The following is a 25,228-nucleotide window of genomic DNA, read 5'->3' on the forward strand; positions in this document are numbered from 1 at the left end:
AGTTGCGGCGTTCCGTTTCGCAACAAACGAGTTTAAATTCGACTAATGCAGGTAGGTAGGTGTTACGTTTTCTTCCGCGTAAGAAACATTTCGCAACAGAATGGTCGCAATGAATGGGCCGTCAACACTGTACACAGTCAGTGTTTTACGAGAGCGAGGGGATCAGGAACTAGCGCGAATGATGTGCCGCTGATATTCTGTCCATTTGAAATGTGAGTTTTACATTTACTGTCCATATTACAGGATGTATGTATAGTACATTTCTCGGTGATTTGTGCTGCATTATTGGCAGAAAAGCGAGTTTTAAAAATTCTGCAAACTCGTGCTAAAACAGGTCTGCCCGATAGCTTCGTGACAGCCACCGATTTGCTAACCGTTCATTAGCCAGTTAGCTTTAGCCGAAAGGCTTAAATGTATGCTTTGCCTAGCGCAGTAGCTAAAACAAAAGGCAGTGGCTCGGGTGGTTGTTGTCCTTTATGATCTTTTTGGCCTTCCTGTGACATTGGGTGGTGTAGGTGTCCTGGAGGGCAGGTAGTTTGCCCCCGGTGATGCGTCATGCAGACCTCACAACCCTCTGGAGAGCCTTACGGTTGTGGGCGGAGCAGTTGCCGTACCAGGCGGTGATACAGCCTGACAGGATGCTCTCAATTGTGCATCTGTAAAAGTTCGTGAGGGTTTTCGGTGACAAGCCAAATTTCTTCAGCCTCCTGAGGTTAAAGAGGCGCTGTTGCGCCTTCATCGCGCTGTCTCTGTGGGTGGACCATTTTAGTTTGTCCGTGATGTGAACGCCGAGGAACTTAACTTTCCATCTTCTCCACTACTGTCCTGTGGATGCTGTTTTCTGAAGTTCACGATCATCTCCTTTGTTTTGTTGACATTGAGTGTGAGGTTATTTTCCTGACACCACACTCCGAGGGCCCTCACCTCCTCCCTGTATGCCGTCTTGTCGTTGTTGAGGATCAGCGGGGTGGAGATGTTGTTTCCTACCCTCACCACCTGGGGGCGGCCCGTCAAAGTCGAGGACCTAGTTGCAAAGGGCGTGGTCAAGACCCAGGGTCTAGAGCTTAATGACGAGTTTGGAGGGTACTATGGTGTTAAATGCTGAGCTGTAATCGATGAACAGCATTCTTACATAGGTGTATATATATACACTAGAGGTTGACTGATTAATCGGAATGGACGATTAAAAAACAATCTATCAATCATAATCACTAGATATACACATGGTTGATGATATTACTAATTTATCTAGCGTGTCCTGCGTTGTATATAATCGATGCGGTGCGTATCATTGCTCCAATGTGTACCTAACCATGAACATCAATGCCTTTCTTAAAATCAATACACAGAAGTATATATTTTTAAACCTGCATATTTAGCTAACAGAAATCCAGGTTAGCAGGCAATATTAACCAGGTGAAATTCTGTCACTTCTCTTGCGTTCATTGCACGCAGAGTCAGTGTATATGCAACAGTTTGGGCCGCCTAATTTGTCCGAATTTTACGTAATTATGACATAACATTGAAGGTTGTTCAATGTAACAGGAATATTTAGACTTATGGATGCCACCGGCTAGATAAAATACGTAACGGTTCTGTATTTCACTGAAAGAATAAACATCTTGTTTTCGAGATGATAGGTCATTATTATGCCCGAATCTGGAAACTAAGGTTCGTATTTCTGTGTGTTATCATGTTATAACAAAGCTTATGATTTGATAGAGCAGTCTGACTGAGCGATGGTAGGCAGCAGCAGGCTCGTAAGCATTCATTCAAACATCACTCTCGTGCGTTTGCCAGCAGCTGTTTATGACTTCAAGCCTATCAACTCCCGAGATTAGGCTGGTTGGTGTAACCGATGTGAAATGGCTAGCTAGTTAGCGGGGTGCGTGCTAATAGCGTTTCAAACGTCACTCGCTCTGAGACTTGGAGTAGTTGTTTCCCTTGCTCTACATGGGTAACACTGCTTCGAGGGTGGCTGTTGTTGTTGTGTTCCTGGTTCGAGCCCAGGTAAGAGTGAGGAGAGGGACGGAAGCTATACTATTACACTGGCAATACTAAAGTGCCTATAACATCCAATAGTCAAAGGTTAATGAAATACAAATGGCATAGAGAGAAATAGTCCTATAATAACTACAACCTAAAACTTCTTACCTGGGAATATTGAAGACTCATGTTAAAAGGAACCACCAGCTTTCATATGTTCTCATGTTCTGAGCAAGGAACTTAAACGTTAGCTTTCTTACATGGCACATATTGCACTTTTACTTTCTTCTCCAACACTTTGTTTTTGCATTATTTAAACCAAATTGAACATGTTTCATTATTTATTTGAGGCTAAATTGATTTTATTGATTTATTATATTAAGTTAAAATAAATGTTCATTCAGTATTGTTGTAATTGTCATTATTACAAATTTAAAAATCGGCATAAACTTTTTTTTTTTGGTCCTCCAATAATCGGTATCGACGTTGAAAAATCATAATCGGTTGACCTCTAATATACACGGCTGTGATTATAATCCAAGAGAATTCTCTTGGTAAATAATGCGGTCGGCATTTGATTGTAAGGAATTTTAGGTCAGGTGAACAAAATAATTTGTGAGCTCCTGTATGTTGTTATGATCACACCACGCATAAGGCATACACCCCCGCCCTTCTTCTTACCAGACAGATGTTTGTTTCTGTCGGTGCAAAACCGGGTGGCTGTACCGACTCTGAGCCATGTTTCCGTGAAACAGAGAATGTTACAATCTCCGATATCTCTCTGGAAGGCAACCCTTGCTCGAATATTGTCTACCTTGTCAAGAGGCTGGACATTGGTGAGTAGTATACTCGGGAGCGGTGAGCGATGTGCCTGTCTACAGAGCCTGACCAAGAAGACTGCTCTGTCTCCCCGTCTGCAAAATGAGCAACGAAGGGGCCTAGACTTCGGCTACCGAAATTAGACTTGCCTTGAGAAAAAATGTAATTTGCACAAACAGCCGAAAACCAACAAAAACGTCACAATGTTGTCATATAATACAGTGCAAGAGGCATCACTACAGTCCCTGGTTTGAATCCAGGCTGTATCACATCCGGCCGGGATTGGGAGTCCCAAAGGGCGACGCACTATTGGCATAGTGTTGTCTGGGTTTGGCCGGGGTAGGCCGTCATTGTAAATAAAAATTAGTTCTTAACTGACTTGCCTAGTTAAGTAAATAAAATGTAAATCCACATTTTATTGTGCTGTAGCCTGAATTCAAAATAGATTAAATAGATTGTTTTTCTCACCCATCTACACACAAAACCCTATGACAAAGTAAAAACATGATTTTAGACAGAAATATCTAATTTACAGAAGTATTCACACCCATAAGTCAATACCTTTGGCGGTGATTACAGCTGCGAGTCTTTCTGGGTAAGTCTCTAAGAGCGTTTCACACCTGGATTGTGCAACATTTGCCTATGATTTTGCGTTTTTGTTTCATCTGGCTGCCAATTCCTGATCTTCTGAGAACATAATTTGAGGAGTCGCCTGAAGTGTAAGAGGAATGGGTGCTACAGGTATTCAACAGTGCGGCGACTGGCTACTGTTCTGAACTTTGTGGTGAGCTTTCTGACGCCCAGAGCTGCTGAGGCGTCACAAGTGGGTGCTACAGAGTGGAAGAGAAGTCCAGAGGCTATAAGACTCAGGCTGGTTCCCAGACTTGCCCTCTACAAGATCATCAGCAGACTCCATCTACCGTTCTTTGGCTCCCTCTGCTCAAGCCATGAACCTCTCCATCTTCGGAGGATGCAGCTTCCAAAGACTTGGCCTCTATTGGTTGACCTGTCATGATATATTGCTTTTTTGTTTTGAAGCGCTTTGAAATTCTATGAAAATGCTTTAGAAATGTTATAAATTATTATTATTCAAAATTCCTCAAGCTTTGTCAAATTGGTTGTTGATCATTGCTAGACAACCATTTTCAGGTCTTGCCATATTTCCAAGTAGATTTAAGTCAAAACTGTAACTCTGCCACTGTCTTCTTGGTAAGCAACACTAGAGTAGATTTGGCCTTGTCTGTTAGGTTATTGTCCTGCTGAAAGGTAAATTAATCTCCCATTGTCTGGTGGAAAGCAGACTGAACCAGAATTTTGCCTGTGCTTAGCTCCATTCCATTAATTTTTTTATCCTGGAAAAACTTCCCTGTCCTTAATGATGACAAGCACACCCACAACATTATGCGGCCACCACTATGCTTGAAAATATGAGGGGTGTACTCAGTAATGTGTTGTATTGGAATTGCCCCTAACAAGACAAAAAGTGAATTGCTTTGCCACATTTTTTTTTGCTGTATTACTTTATTGCCTTGTTGCAAACAGGTTGCATGTTTTGGAATGATTTTTATTCTGTACAGGCTTCCTTTTCACTATGTCAATTAGGTTAGTATTGTGGAGAAACTACAATGTTGTTGATCCATCCTCAGTTTTCTCCTATCACAGCCATTAAACTCTGTAACTGTTTTTTAAAGTCACCATTGGCCTTAAGCGGTTGCGTTCCTCTCATGCGACTGAGTTAGGAAGGACGCCTGTATCTTTGTAGTGACTGGGTGTATTGATACATCATCCAAATTGTAATGAATAACTTTACCATGCTCAAACGGATATTCAATGTCTGCTTTTTATTTATTTTTTTCCGATCTACCAATAGGTGCCCTTCTTTGCGAGGCATTGGAAAACCTCCCTGGCTTTTGTGGTTGAATTTTAAATTAAATTCATGCGGAATATTCTTTTTTTTTGCAAGCTAATTCCAAGCAACACTAGTGTGTAAATGATAGCGTTGCTAAAAGCAGTTAAGGTCTAGGCCAGGGATGGACACCTTTGATGGGGTTGTGGCCCACAAAAAAACCTGAATTTATCATGAGGGGCCGCAGTGGGTCTGCGTACCCACATCCATTGGTCCGCCTTCAAATGAAGGGCCGCCAATTGCCCATCCCTGGTCTAGGCTAATGTTTATATGGTAATGACTTTGTCCCTGTTATTCTATAAACTAAGAGCACTGGCATGCCATTCTTTTTATGGTAACCAAATATGATAACATACTGGATAGAACTTATACATGGCTATGAAAATAGTGTAGACATGTTCATATTACCTATAAACGTGGAGAGCATTCCTTTCCTCGTGTCCTTTCCTCGCTTCCCACTTTGTTGAGAAGGACGTGAGGAATTGGAGAGAAATGTGAGATTCACCCACAGTATCCTTCTCTTCCTCCTCAGCTGGAAGGATGGGCAGGCAGAGGAAGAGAGTGGTGTCCGACGAGGCTGACCCCCCTCTCACAAGGAAAGATGAGAAACCTGCCACCCTACAACGCAAGGAAAAAAAAAAAAAGCTTGACATCGGCAAAATCTTCATCAATATCTCCATCGGCCTCTGCATCTTCAGCCTTACCTGGTTCTTCTATGCCTTTTACATGCGTTCCTCGCTGGCCAAACGGGTGGTAACTCTCCATCACTCGCCGCCCGTCCTTGATGCCAACAGCAGCAGTGCTGAGGTGTCCCCTGAGAGGTTTTGGGGCTCCTACCGACCCCAGGTCTACTTTGGGATGAAAACCAGGAGCCCCAGATCTGTTGTCACAGGTACAAGACTGTGGTTTCTCTACATTCACCCTTAAATATTTGCTAATACTATTGACTAAAGTGTCAGCTGGAAATAACTGTGTGTTTTATGTGGCAAGCGCTACTAACCTGTTTGCGAAAACACCAGAGGAACACAATGGAAATAAGTTGTATGACTTATTGTGTTATCCTCATATTATATGTGGTTTATATCAGGGTTTATGTTAGGACCCTACCGTTACTCCTTAAGGTCCAGGGATCTTATGTTATTTTCAGAGGTAGACTGGCTCTGGCGGCCAAAACTCTTATCTAAACGTGAATTGATTCTTAATTGCGATATGTTTCTAGAAACATTTTTATTTAACCTTTTTATTTAACTAGGCAAGTCCGTTAAGAACATATTCTTATTTACAATGATGGCCTACGAACAGTGGGTTAACTGCCTTGTTCAGTGGCAGAGCGACAGATTTTGACCTTGTCATCTCGGGGTGTTTGGTCTAGCAACCTTTCAGTTACTGAAACATAAAGCCCTTTACTTTCATCTCACATCAAAATCATTTTACAAATGCAAATTATACTGTACACTTTTATCCGGCTTTATCACAGTTGCAGCCAACAGTATTTTTCGGTGACAACACGTTTCTGGTGGCCTTCCATTACACACAGGTATTCAGAGCATGCTAGATAGCTAGTTAGCACACGTGGTCCCTCTGTCTTCCGTAAACATTTGCTGTAACATGGCGGGATGACCGTTTGGAAGACTAAACCTAGCCCTATATTTTTATTTCCCAATTGGTAATTCAAGCGAGCTTCCCATTCGCCATTCAAGTGCATAGACAACTTGGCAGGCTTCAGCGCGTCACACACCGCTTTGCAATGAGCTGGAGGCAGTATGCATTTTGAAAACATATAGTTTGAAACCTTAACGTTTTGCTACATATTATGAGGCATGTCTTACCTTGCTTCACAGTAGCCTAGCCAAAATCCAACCAAACTTGCAGGTAATTATTATTATGATTTTTTTTTACAAAGACTTCCATATGTCATTGAAACCAAATTTCTTTCATTGTGCCTTTGGCAACGGGACAATCTTAGTCATATTGACAACCCTGGTTAGATCTCCACTCTTTTAACATTTCCAATGGATATTTTCATCTCTGTCTCATGAAACTGCTAATTGCATTAGGGAACGAACATGCGTGTGTAGCCTACTGCCCTTTGCACATTGCTGCGCGTATAATGTGAAGAAATAATATTCAATCAACATTTTAAAATTAAAGTGAGCCTCATTGCTTTTTTGTGTTTTTTTGTGATTGCAGCCTGGGCCTACTGGTTGTATGAATGTGGTATCTATCGTCTCTCAACTGTCCCTGTCTGTTTGGAATAGTCTTTCTTTCTCACACAGAACGACAAGCTGACCAATAGAATATGTCAATTTTTCTATTATGGGGATAGTAGATTGACCTAGGCTAGTGATTTTGTTTTTCGTTACTCGTCTTGATGGCTGAGGAAAAGTAAATGTGGACAGTTCAAATTTTTCATCAGAATTCGGTAGGAAGGACACGCTATTGCATCCTCGAATTGCATGTTTTGTTAAAATGAATTCCCTTAAAGTTAATGCCATTTCTTTCATTCTAAGCACTGTGGGTGGACGCTCTAATCAGGTTACGCACCCAATGCATATGGATCCGGTACATTTCTTAAATGTCCCGTAAATGAAATGTCCAGAGGCACATTTTTCTAATGGAAACCCTGGATTATATACATAATCCGTGTAAATGTTTAATATTTTTGGGAATGATTTAAATAAATAATTCGGTGTTTCCATTTCTCTACATCCCAGGGATGATGTGGATGCGCCAGTTCTCTGAGGTGGATGTGAACCTCCGGCACACATGCGAGCAGGGTGACCGGCTGCAGGGCTACGGCTGGCTGATGCATGATGGCCTCAGCTTTGGTGTGCAGGAGATCCATGACAGCGACTTTACGCTCACCACGGAGTTCGTCAAGCGGATGGGCGGTGAGCACGGAGGGGACTGGACCTGGAGGATCACAGCCAAGCAGCATGTGAGTGTGGTGGGATACATTCACACACAAGCAGACACATCGATGGCTCTGAACGAACTTTATTTAACTCTCTGCAAACTGGAAACAATTTATCCGGAGGCTGCATTCATTGTAGCTGGGGATTTTAACAAGGCTAATCTGAAAACAAGACTCCCCAAATTTTATCAGCATATCGATTGCGCAACCAGGGGAGGAAAGACCTTGGACCATTGTTACTCTAACTTCCGCGACGCATATAAGGCCCTGCCCCGCCCCCCTTTCGGAAAAGCTGACCACGACTCCATTTTGTTGATCCCTGCCTACAGACAGAAACTAAAACAAGAGGCTCCCACGCTGAGGTCTGTCCAACGCTGGTCCGACCAAGCTGACTCCACACTCCAAGACTGCTTCCATCACGTGGACTGGGAGATGTTTCGTATTGCGTCAGATAACAACATTGACGAATACGCTGATTCGGTGTGCGAGTTCATTAGAACGTGCGTTGAAGATGTCGTTCCCATAGCAACGATTAAAACATTCCCTAACCAGAAACCGTGGATTGATGGCAGCATTCGTGTGAAACTGAAAGCGCGAACCACTGCTTTTAATCAGGGCAAGGTGTCTGGTAACATGACCGAATACAAACAGTGCAGCTATTCCCTCCGCAAGGCTATCAAACAAGCTAAGCGCCAGTACAGAGACAAAGTAGAATCTCAATTCAACGGCTCAGACACAAGAGGCATGTGGCAGGGTCTACAGTCAATCACGGACTACAGGAAGAAACCCAGCCCAGTCACGGACCAGGATGTCTTGCTCCCAGGCAGACTAAATAACTTTTTTGCCCGCTTTGAGGACAATACAGTGCCACTGACACGGCCTGCAACGAAAACATGCGGTCTCTCCTTCACTGCAGCCGAGGTGAGTAAGACATTTAAACGTGTTAACCCTCGCAAGGCTGCAGGCCCAGATGGCATCCCCAGCCGCGCCCTCAGAGCATGAGCAGACCAGCTGGCCGGTGTGTTTACGGACATATTCAATCAATCCCTATACCAGTCTGCTGTTCCCACATGCTTCAAGAGGGCCACCATTGTTCCTGTTCCCAAGAAAGCTAAGGTAATTGAGCTAAATGACTACCGCCCCGTAGCACTCACATCCGTCATCATGAAGTGCTTTGAGAGACTAGTCAAGGACCATATCACCTCCACCCTACCTGACACCCTAGACCCACTCCAATTTGCTTACCGCCCAAATAGGTCCACAGACGATGCAATCTCAACCACACTGCACACTGCCCTAACCCATCTGGACAAGAGGAATACCTATGTGAGAATGCTGTTCATCGACTACAGCTCGGCATTCAACACCATAGTACCCTCCAAGCTCGTCATCAAGCTCGAGACCCTGGGTCTCGACCCCGCCCTGTGCAACTGGGTACTGGACTTCCTGACGGGCCGCCCCCAGGTGGTGAGGGTAGGCAACAACATCTCCTCCCCGCTGATCCTCAACACTGGGGCCCCACAAGGTTGCGTTCTGAGCCCTCTCCTGTACTCCCTGTTCACCCACGACTGCGTGGCCACGCACTTCTCCAACTCAATCATCAAGTTTGCGGACGACACAACAGTGGTAGGCTTGATTACCAACAACGATGAGACGGCCTACAGGGAGGAGGTGAGGGCCCTCGGAGTGTGGTGTCAGGAAAACAACCTCACACTCAACGTCAACAAAACTAAGGAGATGATTGTGGACTTCAGGAAACAGCAGAGGGAACACCCCCCTATCCACATCGATGGAACAGTAGTGGAGAGGGTAGCAAGTTTTAAGTTCCTCGGCATACACATCACAGACAAACTGAATTGGTCCACTCACACAGACAGCATCGTGAAGAAGGCGCAGCAGCGCCTCTTCAACCTCAGGAGGCTGAAGAAATTCGGCTTGTCACCAAAAGCACTCACAAACTTCTACAGATGCACAATCGAGAGCATCCTGGCGGGCTGTATCACCGCCTGGTATGGCAACTGCACCGCCCTCAACCGTAAGGCTCTCCAGAGGGTAGTGAGGTCTGCACAACGCATCACCGGGGGCAAACTACCTGCCCTCCAGGACACCTACACCACCCGATGTCACAGGAAGGCCATAAAGATCATCAAGGACATCAACCACCCGAGCCACTGCCTGTTCACCCCGCTATCATCCAGAAGGCGAGGTCAGTACAGGTGCATCAAAGCTGGGACCGAGAGACTGAAAAACAGCTTCTATCTCAAGGCCATCAGACTGTTAAACAGCCACCACTAACACTGAGTGGCTGCTGCCAACACACTGACACTGACTCAACTCCAGCCACTTTAATAATGGGAATTGATGGGAAATGATGTAAATATATCACTAGCCACTTTAAACAATGCTACCTTATATAAATGTTACTTACCCTACATTATTCATCTCATACGCATACGTATATACTGTACTCTATATCATCGACGGTATCCTTATGTAATACATGTATCACTAGCCACTTTATACTATACTATGCCACTTTGTTTACATACTCATCTCATTTGTACATACTGTACCCGATACCATCTACTGTATCTTGCCTATGCTGCTCTGTACCATCACTCATTCATATATCCTTATGTACATATTCTTTATCCCCTTACACTGTGTACAAGACAGTAGTTTGGAATTGTTAGTTAGATTACTTGTTATTACTGCATTGTCGGAACTAGAAGCACAAGCATTTCGCTACACTCGCATTAACATCTGCTAACCATGTGTATGTGACAAATAAAATTTGATTTGATTTGATTTGATTTGATTTGACACCTTTAAACCCACCTGGCAATTAACCAGGCATATATTGTTCTGATTATTTGTCTTACATTGAAAGACATTTGATTTTTGAAACTATTCATATTGTCTCCTGGTATTGACTTTTTTTATTTTTATTTGAATGATACTGAGCAGAGTTTTTCTCTCCCATTTCACTAGGTTTCAAAACATTTTCTCCTTCTTATTGAACATGACCCAGTTCTTCCTTCCCCCAGAGTTCGGCTCCGGACGCGCCGGTCATCTCCCTGATGTTCTATGCTGCTGCTGACACCCAGGGTTCCCTGGAGGCCCACGTGGAGGAGAGGAACCGTCTGGGCTCCATCACTGGGTTCTCAGAGGAGCTGGGGAACTTCAAGATCACCTTCCGCAAGCCTGTTGCCGGGGAGTCCTCCAGTGCCAAATATGCCAGGTAGGTACACTCCCAAACTGCTAACGTTAGTATTTTCATACCCAAAAACCAATAGAACTCAATGAATGTACCCCAAATTAGTAACAAATGTGCCTCAATATTCCCTATTAATTCATATTTAAATAATACCAAGCAATATTAAATATCTGAAGAAAATGTTCTAAGTGAAAAAATAGAAATGGCACATAATCAATCTTTTTCAATAAAATCAGTGAGCCTGTCAAGAGAGCAACATGATATGTGACAGAAATAATGTAGTATGAAACAAAGCATTGCATATTAATAAAGACACAACTGCTACAGCAATGCATTGAGAAACAAAGCAGAGATGGGATATGTCCTCAGTGTCTGCGGTGAAGATGGCCAGCCAAACTGCTGTTCTGGCTCTGATATAATGGTTCTGTTCAACGTTTTGAGGGACAAAACAGACAGACATTGATCTGTTCCAGTGGTGAGGACAAGGTCAATAGAGACTCCAATGCATAGATATCGAAGGGACAGCAACGTTTCATGAGGAGGTTGCACAATCAAGCCATAACGCAGGCTAGAAAAGAGCATTGAATAGAAGGTAGGAAGAGCAGGAACACAGCAAACAAACAAACCTATCACAAGTGTGTCTGCCATTTACTGTTTCTGCCATTTAGTGTGTCTGCCAATTCAACATAACCCATCGGTCAGTATGCTGTACTCTTTATGCCTGACCCTTGGCTGAAGTAGTATGAAATCACAGATGTAGGTTTAAGGTCATGCCACTTTCCAGGAGGCCATTGCACTCTGAAGGGTATAAAACCCTATGGGGATGGCAGGTCAAGGGTATTGGTGCCTTGCTCCAATTCTGAGAGGAAGCTTTGGCAAGACGAGAACATGAGATTCCTACTACCTTCAGGGTGGTTCACCTTCATCTTCTTTCCTCAGCTACAACTACCTCCAGACCTTGTCGCCAGGCTTGGATAGGCTGACGGACATCGTGAGGAACAGCTTGAACCGCAGATTCGTCTACAGCCCCCCCTCTGACGGGAAGAGGCAGTACATCGCGGTGGGCACCTACAAGCCCCCGCACCAGCCGAAACCAGCCGACCCCAGAAAGGGGAGCGACTTTGTCCTGCACCAGGTCACCGTCCAGGTGCCCTTCCAGATTGAGGTCCTGTTCGAGTCCGGTAGCTTCCGCAACCGTCCCAACCAGCTGTCAGCGGCGGCCATGACGGAGGAGCTGGAGGAGAGGAAGGCGGCGTTCGACGCCAAGTTTGAGAAGACGTTCGGCCTCCAGGCCAAAGGCTTGGGCCATGCCCAGGTGAAGTTCAGCAAGGCGGCGCTGAGCAACATGCTGGGTGGGATGGGTTACTTCTACGGCCAGTCGGTGGTCCAGTCGGTGTACAACGAATACCCGCTGCTCTACCCCGAGGGTGCCCTGTTCACCGCTGTGCCCTCGCGCTCCTTTTTCCCCCGGGGGTTCCTGTGGGACGAAGGCTTCCACCAGCTGCTGCTCAGCAAGTGGGACCCCCAGGTGACGCGGGAGGCCACGGCCCACTGGTTGGACCTGGTCAATATGGAGGGATGGATTCCCCGGGAGCAGATCCTGGGCGATGAGGCACGCAGCAAGGTCCCTGCCGAGTTTGTGGTGCAGCGCAATGAGAACGCCAACCCGCCCACCCTCTTCTTGGCCCTGCAGAAGCTAGTGGAGCAGCTCCAGGCCAATCCGGACTCAGAGTCCTCACGGCCCACCCTGCCCTTCCTCCGCAGGCTCTACCCCCGGCTCCAGACGTGGTTCGAGTGGTACAACACCACCCAGACAGGCCCGCTGCCCAACTCCTACCGCTGGCGGGGCCGCGACAAGGACACCAACCTCTTTCTCAATCCCAAGACTCTGACGTCCGGCCTGGATGACTACCCGCGGGCCTCGCACCCGTCAGCCGAGGAGCGCCATGTGGACCTGCACTGCTGGATGGCCCTGGCGTCAGGCACCATGGCCAGCGTGGCCCGGCTGCTGGGAGAGCCACACCAGGAGTATGAGCGCACCCACCAGACGCTCAGCGACAATGCACTGCTGGACGAGCTGCACTGGTCAGACCAGCTTCGCTCTTTCAGCGACTATGGAAACCATACGCAGGCGGTGTCGCTGCAGCAGGAGAAGTTGTACGTGCCCCCTGGGCAGCCGAGGCACCAGTTTCCCGTGACGCGCCTGGTGCGCTCGGTCCGCCGGGCACCCAAGCCACAGTTCGTCAATGCTTTGGGCTACATCAGCCTATTCCCCTTCCTGCTACACGTCCTGACGCCTGACTCGCCCAAGCTAGAGCACATCTTCAAAGACATGAGGGACGGGGACAAGCTGTGGACGCCCTACGGCCTTCGCTCTCTGTCCAGGGCCGACCCGCTCTACATGAAGCGTAACACGGAGCATGACGCCCCCTACTGGCGGGGCCCCATATGGATCAACATCAACTACCTGGTCGTCAGGGCCCTGCACCACTATGGCAAGACTGAGGGGCCATATCAGGAGAAGGCAGCCGCCCTCTACCAGGAACTCAGAACTAATATCATGAACAATGTTTACAGACAGTATGCAGAGACTGGGTATATCTGGGAACAGTACAATGACAGCACGGGCAGTGGGCAAGGGAGCCACCCCTTCACTGGCTGGTCGGCACTAACTGTTTTGATAATGGCTGAGCAGTATTGACACTGATGCTAAAAAATCTCATCTCGCTTTTTGTAAGATGTTCTCAAAAAATTTGCCATTTTTAACGTCAATAGATGTTAAGTCTATGGGCCAACTCTAATGTTCCAATTTTTCCCCTTTGGCTGTCTCAGTGAGTGTTTGTGCAAAGCCCATACCCCAAAGAACAGATGAAAGGTTATTTTTGAATACCCCATATACTTATCAATGAACTCCCCAAGTGCCGCCTGACTGAGAGAAGTCTGTTTGATGGCAGAAATCTTTTAAGAACTATAGTAACAATAGTAGTAGTAAAGAATAGTCTTGACATAAATCATTCATACAGTATCATATCAAGACTACCGTACTAGGAAATAATGCACTTTTTCAAAGTCGATCATTCAAACTTTTTTTAGTCTCCGGGGATGCATTTTCTGTTGAACAAAATAATACCTACAATTGGTGGACCTATTGAGAAATAGTATATTCTGTCTTAACAAATATTTGATCCCTAGGGTCATTTTGTTTCGGGTTGCTTTGTCCCCTCATACAATCTCATTTAAGCCCGTATAAAATTGAGAAATAAGTTTTGTTTTTTTGCCAAATGTTTTGCTGCAAACAAACGGTTTCCTGTTCATTTTATCAATGCAAAACAAGTCACAGATGTATCTCCACTGGTAGCAGATATCCTGAGTGGCACGGAATAACACGAGTAACTTCAATGCGTTGGTTTGTTACATCTTCAGTGGAAAGAACAATAAATATGTCAAACCCTTGTACTGATTACTTTTTATCTGTGGGAAGGATGTCATTATCGCCTTTTAGGAAGACGCTTATTTTCTCAATATGTACTGTTGTGTGGTGTTGTTACTCTAGCCTCTGATTTTGGTAACCAATCATGACATTTTAGAAATTCAATCAAAGTATATATTTTTTGTATAGTTTATAGCAGTGCTTATTAAGATGTATTAAACTACAGCTGATAATGTACACTTCTGATAGGAGTGACCCTCCAGATCAATAACCGTTGACTGGGTCAATTTGTCTTGCTTTGATTTCTTGCATGCTCTCTCCTAGCCAGCCTCCTTCTCAACCATACTGGACGAGATGGTCCCCTTCTTTGGGAGCTCCTCTTTCGATGGGTTTTAAGAAAGGCGAGGAGAGATGATGCGAGGAATCGAGGAAAGCTGAATTGAGAAAGAGCCACTGTCAGAGCCTGATCCTGGTCCTTTGTCAGACTGCGACACGCGAAGGACAGCCGCTGACGTCAATCCGCCGAGAGTCATTGTTTCTACGGCGCCCGGTTACCATGGCGAGGCATCGTTGTGAAGGGGCCCAATGCTGAATTGGATAAAATGGAGAGGCTCGGAGTGCATCGCCGGTGTCAACTTCTTTTCAAGCGTTGACATGCAGAGAGTCGAGACGCATACAAACAAGACAAGAGCATAGTGTTCAGTTCAGATCTTTATTAACACAGCAGTGTGTGTACACCATTACAGAGGGCCTGGCTCCTGAATGCACTGATGTTGGTTTACAGCTTCCGCGTGACCCTGGGACCGAAATCTTTCTGGCTTTCATGTTATCACAGCCTTTTGAATAGATGTGTAGTTCAAGGTCTGTCTTGTCACAGTCAGGTTTGCAGTTCTATAAATAGGCCTATGCTCAGGAGGAAGCAGCGCGGGCTTGTAGCTAGTTAGAGAATGACTGTAAAAGGTGAAAAACCTAGCAATGCAACATTCAGTATTTATCTTTAAACTATCATCACCAACATAAAGTAGACATCTTTTATGTATTGATGTAATTTGCCTCACTTTTGGGAAATAGGCTACTGGAAATGTTTTATTAAAAAACATAAGCACAACTGCTGTTGTCTTTATTTCACATTCTGCCAATGGTGAGTTGTCCTTTTTTATTGATCTACAGAGACATTCATTGTTCATTGTCGTTAGCCCACAACAGTTCCAATGTAGAATAGGTTTGCAAAATTCCTGTAACATTCCCCAGACTCCTGAAATCTTCCAAATGTAATTTCTAATCTAGAAACCCTGGGAATTTTAGCAACCAACATTTGAGTGTGGAAGTGATATCTCACTCTGTTGTCCAGTAGGGAGGGTTGATGTTTATTTTTTACCTTTATTTAACTAGATAAGTCAGTTAATTAAGAACAAATTCTTATTTTCAATGGCGGCCTAGGAACAGTGGGTTACCTGCCTTGTTCAGGGGCAGAATGACAGATTTAACCTTGTCAGCTCAGGGATTCGATCTTGCAACCTTTCGGTTACTAATCCAACATTCTAACCACTAGGCTACCTGCCGCTCTGGTGTGTCAGAAGCTCCACAGGAGAGGCCGCAAGTGCAGAGGGTTTAGCACAGTGGTGTTCAGACTTTTTCAGCGGAGCACAGTGGTAACCCAATTTTTTTCCTCCACGAATTTGTTGCGACCCCACCGCCACCCCACCCCACCCCAAATGACACGTCCTTAAATTTGCTCAATTTAGATTTTTACGGCAACAAATAACCTTCAATTCATTGCATTTTCATCTCTTATCAAAGTGAAAAGAAACTAATAAGTACATTTACTCAATAACATTGTATCTTTCAAATTATCTTTCTAAAAAACATATCTATATTGTCCCATCCAATAATCTGTACTCTTAATTATTGTATATTTATTTGCATTACATTTTGGTGAAACCACTGCAGTTACCAAGTGACCCCAACTTTGAATACCACTGGTTTAGTGCTGTACTGCTGGGTAAATGTAAATGCAAATCTGGTCATCATGGGCCTTGGGCCTGAGTAAGTGTAACATATGGTAGAACCATACACACACCACGCTCTCTCTCTCTCACTCACTCACTCACTCACTCACTCACTCTCACACACACACACACACTGAGGAAATGTATTCCACATTTCCACTTCCCCTCAAAGCAATGGCAGTCAGTCAGAAAACAAATGCATTAATTCCTTTGAAGAGAGCGACCCATCAGTGTGACTAAAGCATTCACAGAGCATTCACCCTGTTCCAAAGACCCCTTTTTTCACGCTGAAGTGGGATAATAGCCAAATGGCACCGGAGCTCACTAATGTGGCTGCATAATAAACAGATGAGTCAGGCCCGTGGTGTTGGCCTATTCATTGGTGCGTTTTCTCTATGGATTTACAGCCAAACAACATGTGAGCGTCCTCTAGAGAATTTGTGACTGCCCAATACCCCTCTTAGACGGAAGCTATGTGTTGGGCAAAATCTCACATTTCAATTATTGTATAAAGTTTGCCTTTAAAAAAGCTAATTACATATGGAGAGCATCATTAAAATAATGCTGGTTGGAGATAGAAATGAATAACCCCTCTTTCAGCACGGCTATCTAGAATGCAATGACTAGAAAGTTATGCTAGAGGGAGCTGATTTAATAACCAAGTGTGTTCCTTTATTCCAAATAGACCCTTATCCCCTACCCCTTAGAAATTCCTGTCGACATGGAAGGCTTGGATAAATATAAGCAATATGGTAAATAGCTTTACCTTAACCTCTGATGGGTTGGGTGGAGTTTTGCTTATCCAATCCTTTCAGATCTACAGGAGTGTCTACTGTAGGATAAGGGGTCCATTTGGAATTGAACATTGTACAGCTGGTAGATTTGTACATAGGGGTGTTAAGGATATGTTTGGGGTTAAAGGTTAGAGTTAGGTTAATGGGGCTGAGGGTAAAAGTTATGGTCACAGTTGACTGTTTTCCCTTACCTTTTGCCCTTTGTCTCTTTTCTTTCTTTCTTCTCCTTCTTTCTTTTTTTGTGTGTGTAATGAGTATTGTGACACATTTTTTGTTGTTGTAAAATACACTGTAAATAAATGTTGATTTGATTTGGTTAGGCATATGATTGAGTCTGAATGACGTCAGGCACCATACAAAATCAAGCACCATTCCAATTAATCAAGCTTTTCTGCCGTTGGAGAAAAGCTATTTTTGAATTCAGTTTGACTATCGCTTTACACTTACAATTGAGAAGTGCAGTACATTAGAGCCATATAAATGGGTAATTATGCTAATAGTTCAATTTGTGTAAGATCTGGTGGTGGTCATGAAGAGTATCTCTAGGCAGTTGCGTAGATCCTCGTTCGTTGTTTCACATTGGCACGGACATTAGAGCCAAAAGAGAACGTTCTCATGGATAACAAGGGGAGACTTGTAAGGGCTTTGTCCTAGGGTGATATGATAATGTGGGGGGAATCACCTAACTCGCCTCTGGCTTTGTCTATGAGCTCACGCTATGACGTTTAGGTTTTGTTTGTGTGTGTGTGTGACTGTGTGTGGATTCCACACCCCGTGGCTAAGCTGGCCCCTCTGAGCTCGGCTAATGTATTTCTCTCACTCCCAACTCTCAAACACTCGTTAACGCGTCGCCCAATGATGTAAATGCTGATGTTGACGCCAAGCGGCGGGTGGACATTCTGGTGTCGTCTCTCCGCTGACATCACTGCCTCTCCCAGGGGAGCATGGGATGACGATAGACGCAATAGTATAGCGTTTGTGTGTGTGTGTGTCCATCCGTCCGTCAGCAAAACAAAACAACATCTTCCTGCGTAGTACCCCCTCTCCTCCCCTCACCCCTCATCACCACCACCACCAGCAACAAATGCCCTCCTCACTTTCTTATCTTTTAATGTAGAGCTCCCCTGGTATGCCACCACACTCACTCACCCCCTCCCTTCCTTCCCTCTCCCCAGGACTGGCTCTCGCCTCTCTCCGTGGACCTCTCCCCTCCCTCATGCCCAGCACCTCTGCCCCTTTCAGAAACCAGCAGTGCATTCCAGCAACTAGAAGCACCAAGCAGCAGCCACTCCACCCAGTTGCTCTACAGTACCAACACTGCCCTCTGCGCTGGTTATGTAAAGCCTGGCCGCTATAAATAGTGCTCGGCCAGGATCTTTTTGTCTTTACCTGCTCTTCGCTCTTAGCCCAACAGTTTTATTTCTGGAGTGAAGCTGTGGAAAGCTAGTGCCATGCCGAGCGGCCGTAACCATAGTTACTTTTGTTAGCCGACCAAGGCTTAGCTTTCTCTCAGTCTTGTTGCCTCAGAACAGCTGCAAGTTATTTGTTTGAATTCAGTGTTCTCTCTTGCTATCTATTGCTCTATCTAGCTGTCTCTCTTTCTCTCTCGGTTGTGCATCGAAAAGGTGATTGAATCACCATTTGTGCTATCAGATATCTTTTATTTAGAGCGTGAACTGTCATCATAACCCATTCTCCCTGTTGCATATTGTCAATGTATCAAATAAGCAAGCCTGCTTCAAATGTTACAGTTAATATATGCTTGTAGAATATCTCACAAATGGCAGTCGAAGGCAGTCACCAATATGAAGAATTTTGGTCCCTATTGATTTTGAATAGTACAGATGGTTTTTAAGTGGGGTATAGATTTTGTGTAGTCGTTGGAGGTAGTTGTTGCGTCTTGCAGAGAAAATCATTCAGCTTTCCTAAGCTTGGTTTCAACTGTATTATCATCACCCTACTGTACATCTAATTTTCACTGTTCAAGGCCCTCTGTCACTCACATCACAACGACAGCGTAGCACTTCAGGTTCTATTTCACCCTAAGTAACTTCCAACCAAGCTAAGTATTGCCCCGACCCTCAACATCGACCACAAAGGGTATGATTTCACTCTTATAATTTCACTCTGCGTTCCATTACGCCGCTTTAACTTCCAAGCATCTGAGTAGTTAGGTAACGGCAGGTAGCTGGCATGGGACCAGCAAGTTGGCCTGTCAGAGTGCTACTCGAGCGGGGATCCTGTGGTGAGAGGAGTGCAGGGTAGGGTAGGGGCCCGGATGAGTGCGGGGTGTTTGGGGAGGAGGAGGGCTGGGTGAACTGCTGGAGCTGGAGCCACCATCTGCAGTCACTGATTGGAGAAAGAAGTGCAGGCTTTAATCCCATCGCTGCCGGAGAGGAAAATAGAGGGGAGAAGAGAGGCGGCCGGGCAGGGGCAGAGGTGGGCGAGCGGTGGGGTGTATTTTAAGAACACAAGGGAAACCTGCCACACTGACCAACAGACAGGGGCCTAGTTACCCGGGCTTCCCTAACCCATCATTCCCACAGAGAAAGAGCTGCTCCTTCAAAAGAAAAGCCATGCTTCTGCTCCTCTCTTTCTCTCTCCCTCTTTCTCTATGCGCTCTCCGTCGCCCGGTGTTTTGAATGTTGGTATATGTAACTGCGTGGCCCAACGAGAGAGAGATAGAGAGAAGGGAGAGAGAAAAAACTTGGCAGCCGAGGCGAGCATCTTGTATTTATAGCGAGTCGTGTTTCCGGCAGAGGTTTCTCCGTTGTTAGCACTCCCAATCAATTTTTTCAGTTCTCTTCAGAAGCCCTATTGTACGTCCATCCAGGTTTAGACGGAGATGTTCTCTCATCCGTTGCCTAAGGGGGTATTTCATATTTTTAATGTGGGGGACTTTCTTGTCAGAAATGGGTTGCGTATAGGATTTCTCCTTCTCTTTTTGTGGTATTGCCTCCAAAAACCTGTTGTATATAAATGCAGATGTATCGGTGAATAAAGAGCCTATCTTGCTCTTGAGCTCAAGCCTAGATACGGGATATTAATTATTATGTCTGTTCCCTATAGTGGACTACTTTTGACCAAGCCCTATGGACCCTGGTCAAAAGTAGGGGACTAAATATGGAATAGGGTGCTGTTTTAGGACGCAGTCCTGCATTATACAGTATGATATCATTTCATTACCATATGGATGGTTTCAGAAGGATTCTCTATGCTCTGCATACATTAATTGTATCTAAACTGTATATATCCCACGGGGAGCTTCCAATGACCACAGATGTTCTACTTTGATGAGAGTTAATTGGCACCTTCAATTGGCCAAAGAGAGAGCGTATCCTTAACCCTTATCCTATATCCTTATATAGGTATTTTAGGCCTTTCAGCATGCTCTGCAATTTCCCTCAAGCATCCTGCTTTGCGTCCTCTTTCAGCAATGGTATAAGCCCAATGTTTACTGCAGGTCATCCAGGATATGTCTCAACTGGCACCCTATTCCCTACATAGTGCAATACTTTTGACAAGGGCTTCTGGTTAAAAATGTTTCACTGTAAAGGAAATAGGGTACCATTTGATAAACAGCCCAGTTTTTTCATAAAAATCACACCGTTTAATAAAAAGATAGCCTGGTCCCAGAGCTGTCTCGCCAACTTGACAATGACGATAGGAGATGACCAGGCTAGGACAGTTTTCGAAGGTCATTATTCAATATGTAGGTCATTATTGTCCTGGTAAAGGAAGTGTGTTTCAACATCTGTAACTCTATTAATAGTGATGTAGAAGTAATTATGTTGTACTTCTACTTAATTAAAGCTGGATTCATTAGGGTGTGTCCCAAATGGCACTCTTTTCCCAACATAGTGCAATACTATTGACCATGTGCCATATAGGAAATAGGGTGCCATTTGGGACAAACCTTAGTCAAAGTGTGCCTCATGAGCCTGGGACGATATCCTTTCATTCCAGCCATTTTTCATATTTTAGCACTAGCAAACACTTTGAACATCATTCTTTGATGTCAACACCCATGCTAAGATCTAGAACGAACATCCAATCCTAAAACTAGCCTACCAAATTCCATAAGAGAAATGAGACTTCTTTTACACAGAATACAATAACACCTGTGTCTCATTAAACTTTTACAGGCACTAAATTGGGCTCCGTGCAATAATCTCGGTAAGTGCTGACATTACGCAAATCCATTAGGCTTCTTGGCCCTGTGGTATTTCGCCGGGGAGCGGAGAGGTTAGCGCGCACTCTGCAGTTATCTTAACAGCGTTCTAAACTCCGTGGCTCTAAATGGCACCCTATTCACTATCTAGTGCACTAGCTTCGACCCAGGGCCCGGTCAAAAGTATTGCACTATATGGTGCTATTTGGGATGAATACCCCTGTGTGATCAGATCTGTTTTAATAGACTTCAAGGGGTTTACTTGAAGACATATCCGAAAGACGAAACATTTCAAGGCCCTAGAATTAGAGCAGCTAGAGGCACGTCACTAAGGTGAAAACGATTTGTTCCAGAGAATGTCAAACCCCTCGCTGGCTGGCGCGACCAGTAGCGCATTAGGATATTATCATAACTTAAAAAGTGGACGGGTAGTGCTCCTCTCTCCGTATGCAGTTATGGCAACGATTTTGAAGATCCATTCTTGCTCTCCAAATCGGTGTCATTTGTGAGCTAGGAGAACACAACAGAGAGAGCAAACCATGTGAAATACAGTTCAAATAAGTTCTACATAGAGCCCCCCCCCCCCCTCCCCCTCTCTTTAGCGCGTTTAGGTAGGCTATACCATTACCAATTGTCATCATATTGCAGTAAGTAGCCTCGACTATCGTTTTCAATACACTTGTGCAATAATATAGATTGCATGTGAAATTAATTAAGCAGGGAATATGATGCAATTAAGCCTCCATTGCGTTTATATGGTGACAGTGTTAAAATCAGCACTGGCGCTGTCCGTGTTCCTGAAATCACCCTTATCAGCGCAACGGAGTGTGGCTATACATGGTGTGGGTCCTTTCAGGACCATGGACAGCACAACGACTGATTTCCGCTGCTGAAAGTGTACATTGAGTGTACAAAACATTAAGAACGCCTGCTCTTTCCATGACATAGACTAACCAGGTGAAACTCAATATTAGGAAGGTTTTGTACACTCAGTGTTTATCGAGTTTTTGATATCATGGAAAGAAAACTCATGCACATAACAGTTTGCCCACTCGATTTAAACAACTTTCCCCATAGGGACATGTGCTACATCGCCTCTATGGACCCAGCATCAGATAGTGAAAATAAAACGCCTTTTTTATTGTTTGAAATGTCAACGTCTGTGTGAACAGGTTGGCTCAACCACTGAACACTTCGGGGTATGATCGATTTCCCCCGCATACCTGAAAGGCCAACCCTTTAGATAGCCTAGTGTTTTGTAGTTTAGGCTCGCAGCACAGTGACAACGCCACCACAGCGGTCACGCTTGCTATTAGACAACGATGGAAGTGAATGAGTGAAAACAGTTCAGTGCTGAGCAGCAGCAGCGTGTAGGAAGCAATTACCAGCAAGCACTTTTCCTGAGTTTCATTTATAAAAGAAAACAGCATCCAGGCCTACCTTTCTGTCGCCCACATGTGCTCAGTGGGGCCAGGCATTAGAACTGACCGAGTTTGAAGTAGCAGCAGCTACACTATATATACAAAGGAATGTGGACACCCCTTCAAATTAGTGGATTCGGCTATTTCAGCCACACCCGTTGCTGACAGTTGTATACAATTGAGCACAGAGCCATGCAATCTCCATAGACAAACATTGGCAGTAGAATGGCCTTACTGAAGAGCTCAGTGACTTTCAACGTGGCACCGTCATAGGATGCTACCTTCCCAACAAGTCAGTTCGTCAAATGTCTGCCCTGCTAGAGCTGCCCCGGTCAACTGTAAGTGCTGTTATTGTGAAGTGGAAACATCTAAGATCAACAACGGCTCAGCCGCAAAGTGGTAGACTGCACAAGCTCACAGAACGGGACCGCAGAGTGCTGAAGCGCATATCGCGTAAAAATTGTCTCTCCTCGGTTGAAACACTCACTACCCAGTTCCAAACTTCCTCTGGAAGCAATGTCAGCCCTATAACTGTTAGTCGTGAGCTTCATGAAATCGGTTTCCATGGACGAGCAGCTGCACACAAGCTTAAGATCACTATGCTCAACGCCAAGCGTCAGCGGGAGTGGTGTAAAGCTTGCCGCCATTGGACTCTGGAGCAGTGGCAATGCGTTCTCTGGAGTGATGAATCACGCTTCACCATCTGGCAGTCCGAGTGAAGGGAATTCCTAACGCTACAGCATACAATGACATTCTAGATCAGGGTTGGGCAACTCCAGTCCTCGGGGGCATGATTGGTGTCACACTTTTTCTCCAACCCTAGCAAACACAGCTGATTAATCAAATTCCTTTCTAAACTGAAGATCGTGATTATTTGATTATTGGAGTGTTAGAATGACACCAATCATTCCCCCGAGGACTGGAATTGCCCATCCCTGTTCTTGATGATTCTGTGCTTCCAACTTTGTGGCAACAGTTTGGTAAAAGCCCTTTTCTGTATCAGCATGACAATGCCCCCATGCACAAAGTGAGGTCCATACAGAAATGGTTTGTCAAGATCGGTGTGGAAGAACTTGATTGGCCTGCACAGAGACCAGACCTCAACTCCGCACAGAGCCCTGACCTCAACCCCATCAAGCACCTTTGGGATGAATTGGAACGCCGACTACAAGCTAGGCCTAATCTCCCAATATCTGTGCCCGACCTCACCAATGCTCTTATGACTGAATGGTAGTCCCCGCAGCAATATTCCAACATCTAGTGGAAAGCCTTTCCGGAAGGGTGGAGTCTGTAGCAAAGGGGGTACCAAATCCATATTAATGCCCATGATTTTGGAATGAGATGTCCGACGAGCAGGTGTCCACATACCTTTGGTCATGAAGTGTACAACAAAAATATCAAATGTTTCGAGGATTAGGCCTATTGCCCCTCTGTTATCAGGTAATCCAATGCCTCTCTTTTGAGTTTAAGGTCTGTCATCTTTTGATGTGAGCAAGTGCATTGCATAGCTTAGCTTAGCCTACAGGATGCATCCTAAAGAGTACCCTATTCCCAATGGGCCCCAGTCAAAAGCAGTGCACTACAAAGGAAACTGCCTACAACTGTTACTTTTTTGTGTTTTTCAAGCCCGTGGTCAAACTTTCATAACCAGTTAAATATTGATGTGTGCAGTAACTTCAGCTGCCACAATGGAAAGTTCTAATTGGGGGGAGGGATTGCTTCTTCCTTGTCGACATCACAGTTAACTTGATTTGGAAAATCTCTCTTCTATGAATCATACAGACAATTGAAATTGATTCGTCTCGCTTAGTAGCTTATACACAACGTGTTATGCCCTAAAGCCTTCCTAAACTTCATCTGTTTAATTGATGAGAAATTAAGTTGTTTGGTGTCTTGGTGTGTTGGTTGGTGGCAGAAGGCATTAGACATCTCCACACGGCATAGAATGACTGTCTACAAGCTACCATGTATATTAGTCGACCGAGTTAAACGTAAGAACACTTGCCATGCCACTGCCATGATATCTTGTTATCATGATTTGACAAATCAAGCGTTTATTATCACACATAACATTAAACATTCCCGATGGTATATCAATGGCAGTCTCTCTCGCAGATCCAAGAGACTTGTGCAACGTCAGAATCGTAACTCTCCTTTTTTTGGGGAAGCCCGTCACATCCTCTGTCCATGTATGGGCATGAAGTTTACACGCAGCAGGGAATCCTCTCACTGGAGCCGATGAATGTGGGGAGGGCTCTAGCGACCCGCCAGAGTGTATATAAGGAGAGGCAAGGGAAGCCACTGGTGTGAAACATAGCCACAGCAACAGATAGCCGAAAAGCTACAAAGCGATACAGCACGCAGTCATCTGGACAAAAAGGACATTTCGAATTATTTATTGACACCTTTTTCCTCAAACGACTACCTGCACATTTTCGGGGATAATCGACGACCCGTGCATCCGAGGGAAAAGGACGCATAATTTGCATCTGCTTTGTTTTATTTATTTTTATCTACCTACACTTACCTGGATTGACAGACTTGGAATCAATCTCGCAATC

General features: G+C 44.8%; 1 protein-coding gene across 3 annotated transcripts; it reads left to right on the forward strand.

Moving 5' to 3' along the window:
* The first annotated feature begins 138 nt into the window (after positions 1-138).
* On the forward strand, positions 139-14,059 carry LOC139374156 (mannosyl-oligosaccharide glucosidase-like). Of its 3 annotated transcripts, XM_071115164.1 has the most exons (5): positions 139-212; positions 5,244-5,603; positions 7,426-7,649; positions 10,673-10,866; positions 11,782-14,059. In XM_071115164.1, exons 2-5 carry the CDS (start codon positions 5,252-5,254, stop codon positions 13,541-13,543), a joined length of 2,532 nt encoding a protein of 843 aa, XP_070971265.1. In that variant the 5' UTR covers positions 139-212; positions 5,244-5,251; the 3' UTR covers positions 13,544-14,059. The 3 variants fall into 3 exon arrangements, with proteins under 3 accessions (XP_070971265.1, XP_070971267.1, XP_070971266.1); XM_071115166.1 differs by lacking the exon at positions 5,244-5,603 and having other exon boundaries at positions 162-212; positions 10,657-10,866; XM_071115165.1 differs by lacking the exon at positions 5,244-5,603 and having other exon boundaries at positions 162-212.
* The last annotated feature ends 11,169 nt before the right edge of the window (positions 14,060-25,228 follow it).

Source organism: Oncorhynchus clarkii, chromosome 19, assembly GCF_045791955.1.
Source record: "Oncorhynchus clarkii lewisi isolate Uvic-CL-2024 chromosome 19, UVic_Ocla_1.0, whole genome shotgun sequence".
Classification (NCBI taxonomy): domain Eukaryota; kingdom Metazoa; phylum Chordata; class Actinopteri; order Salmoniformes; family Salmonidae; genus Oncorhynchus; species Oncorhynchus clarkii.

What these genes read in the sequence shown, in the direction of transcription:
- LOC139374156 (XM_071115164.1), top strand. Translation starts at nt 5,252, where the DNA reads ATGGGCAGGCAGAGGAAGAGAGTGGTGTCCGACGAGGCTGACCCCCCT. An exon ending in CCCCAGATCTGTTGTCACAG is followed by an intron (nt 5,604 to 7,425) that starts GTACAAGACTGT and finishes TCTACATCCCAG; the next exon opens with GGATGATGTGGATGCGCCAG. An exon ending in TCCAGTGCCAAATATGCCAG is followed by an intron (nt 10,867 to 11,781) that starts GTAGGTACACTC and finishes TTCTTTCCTCAG; the next exon opens with CTACAACTACCTCCAGACCT.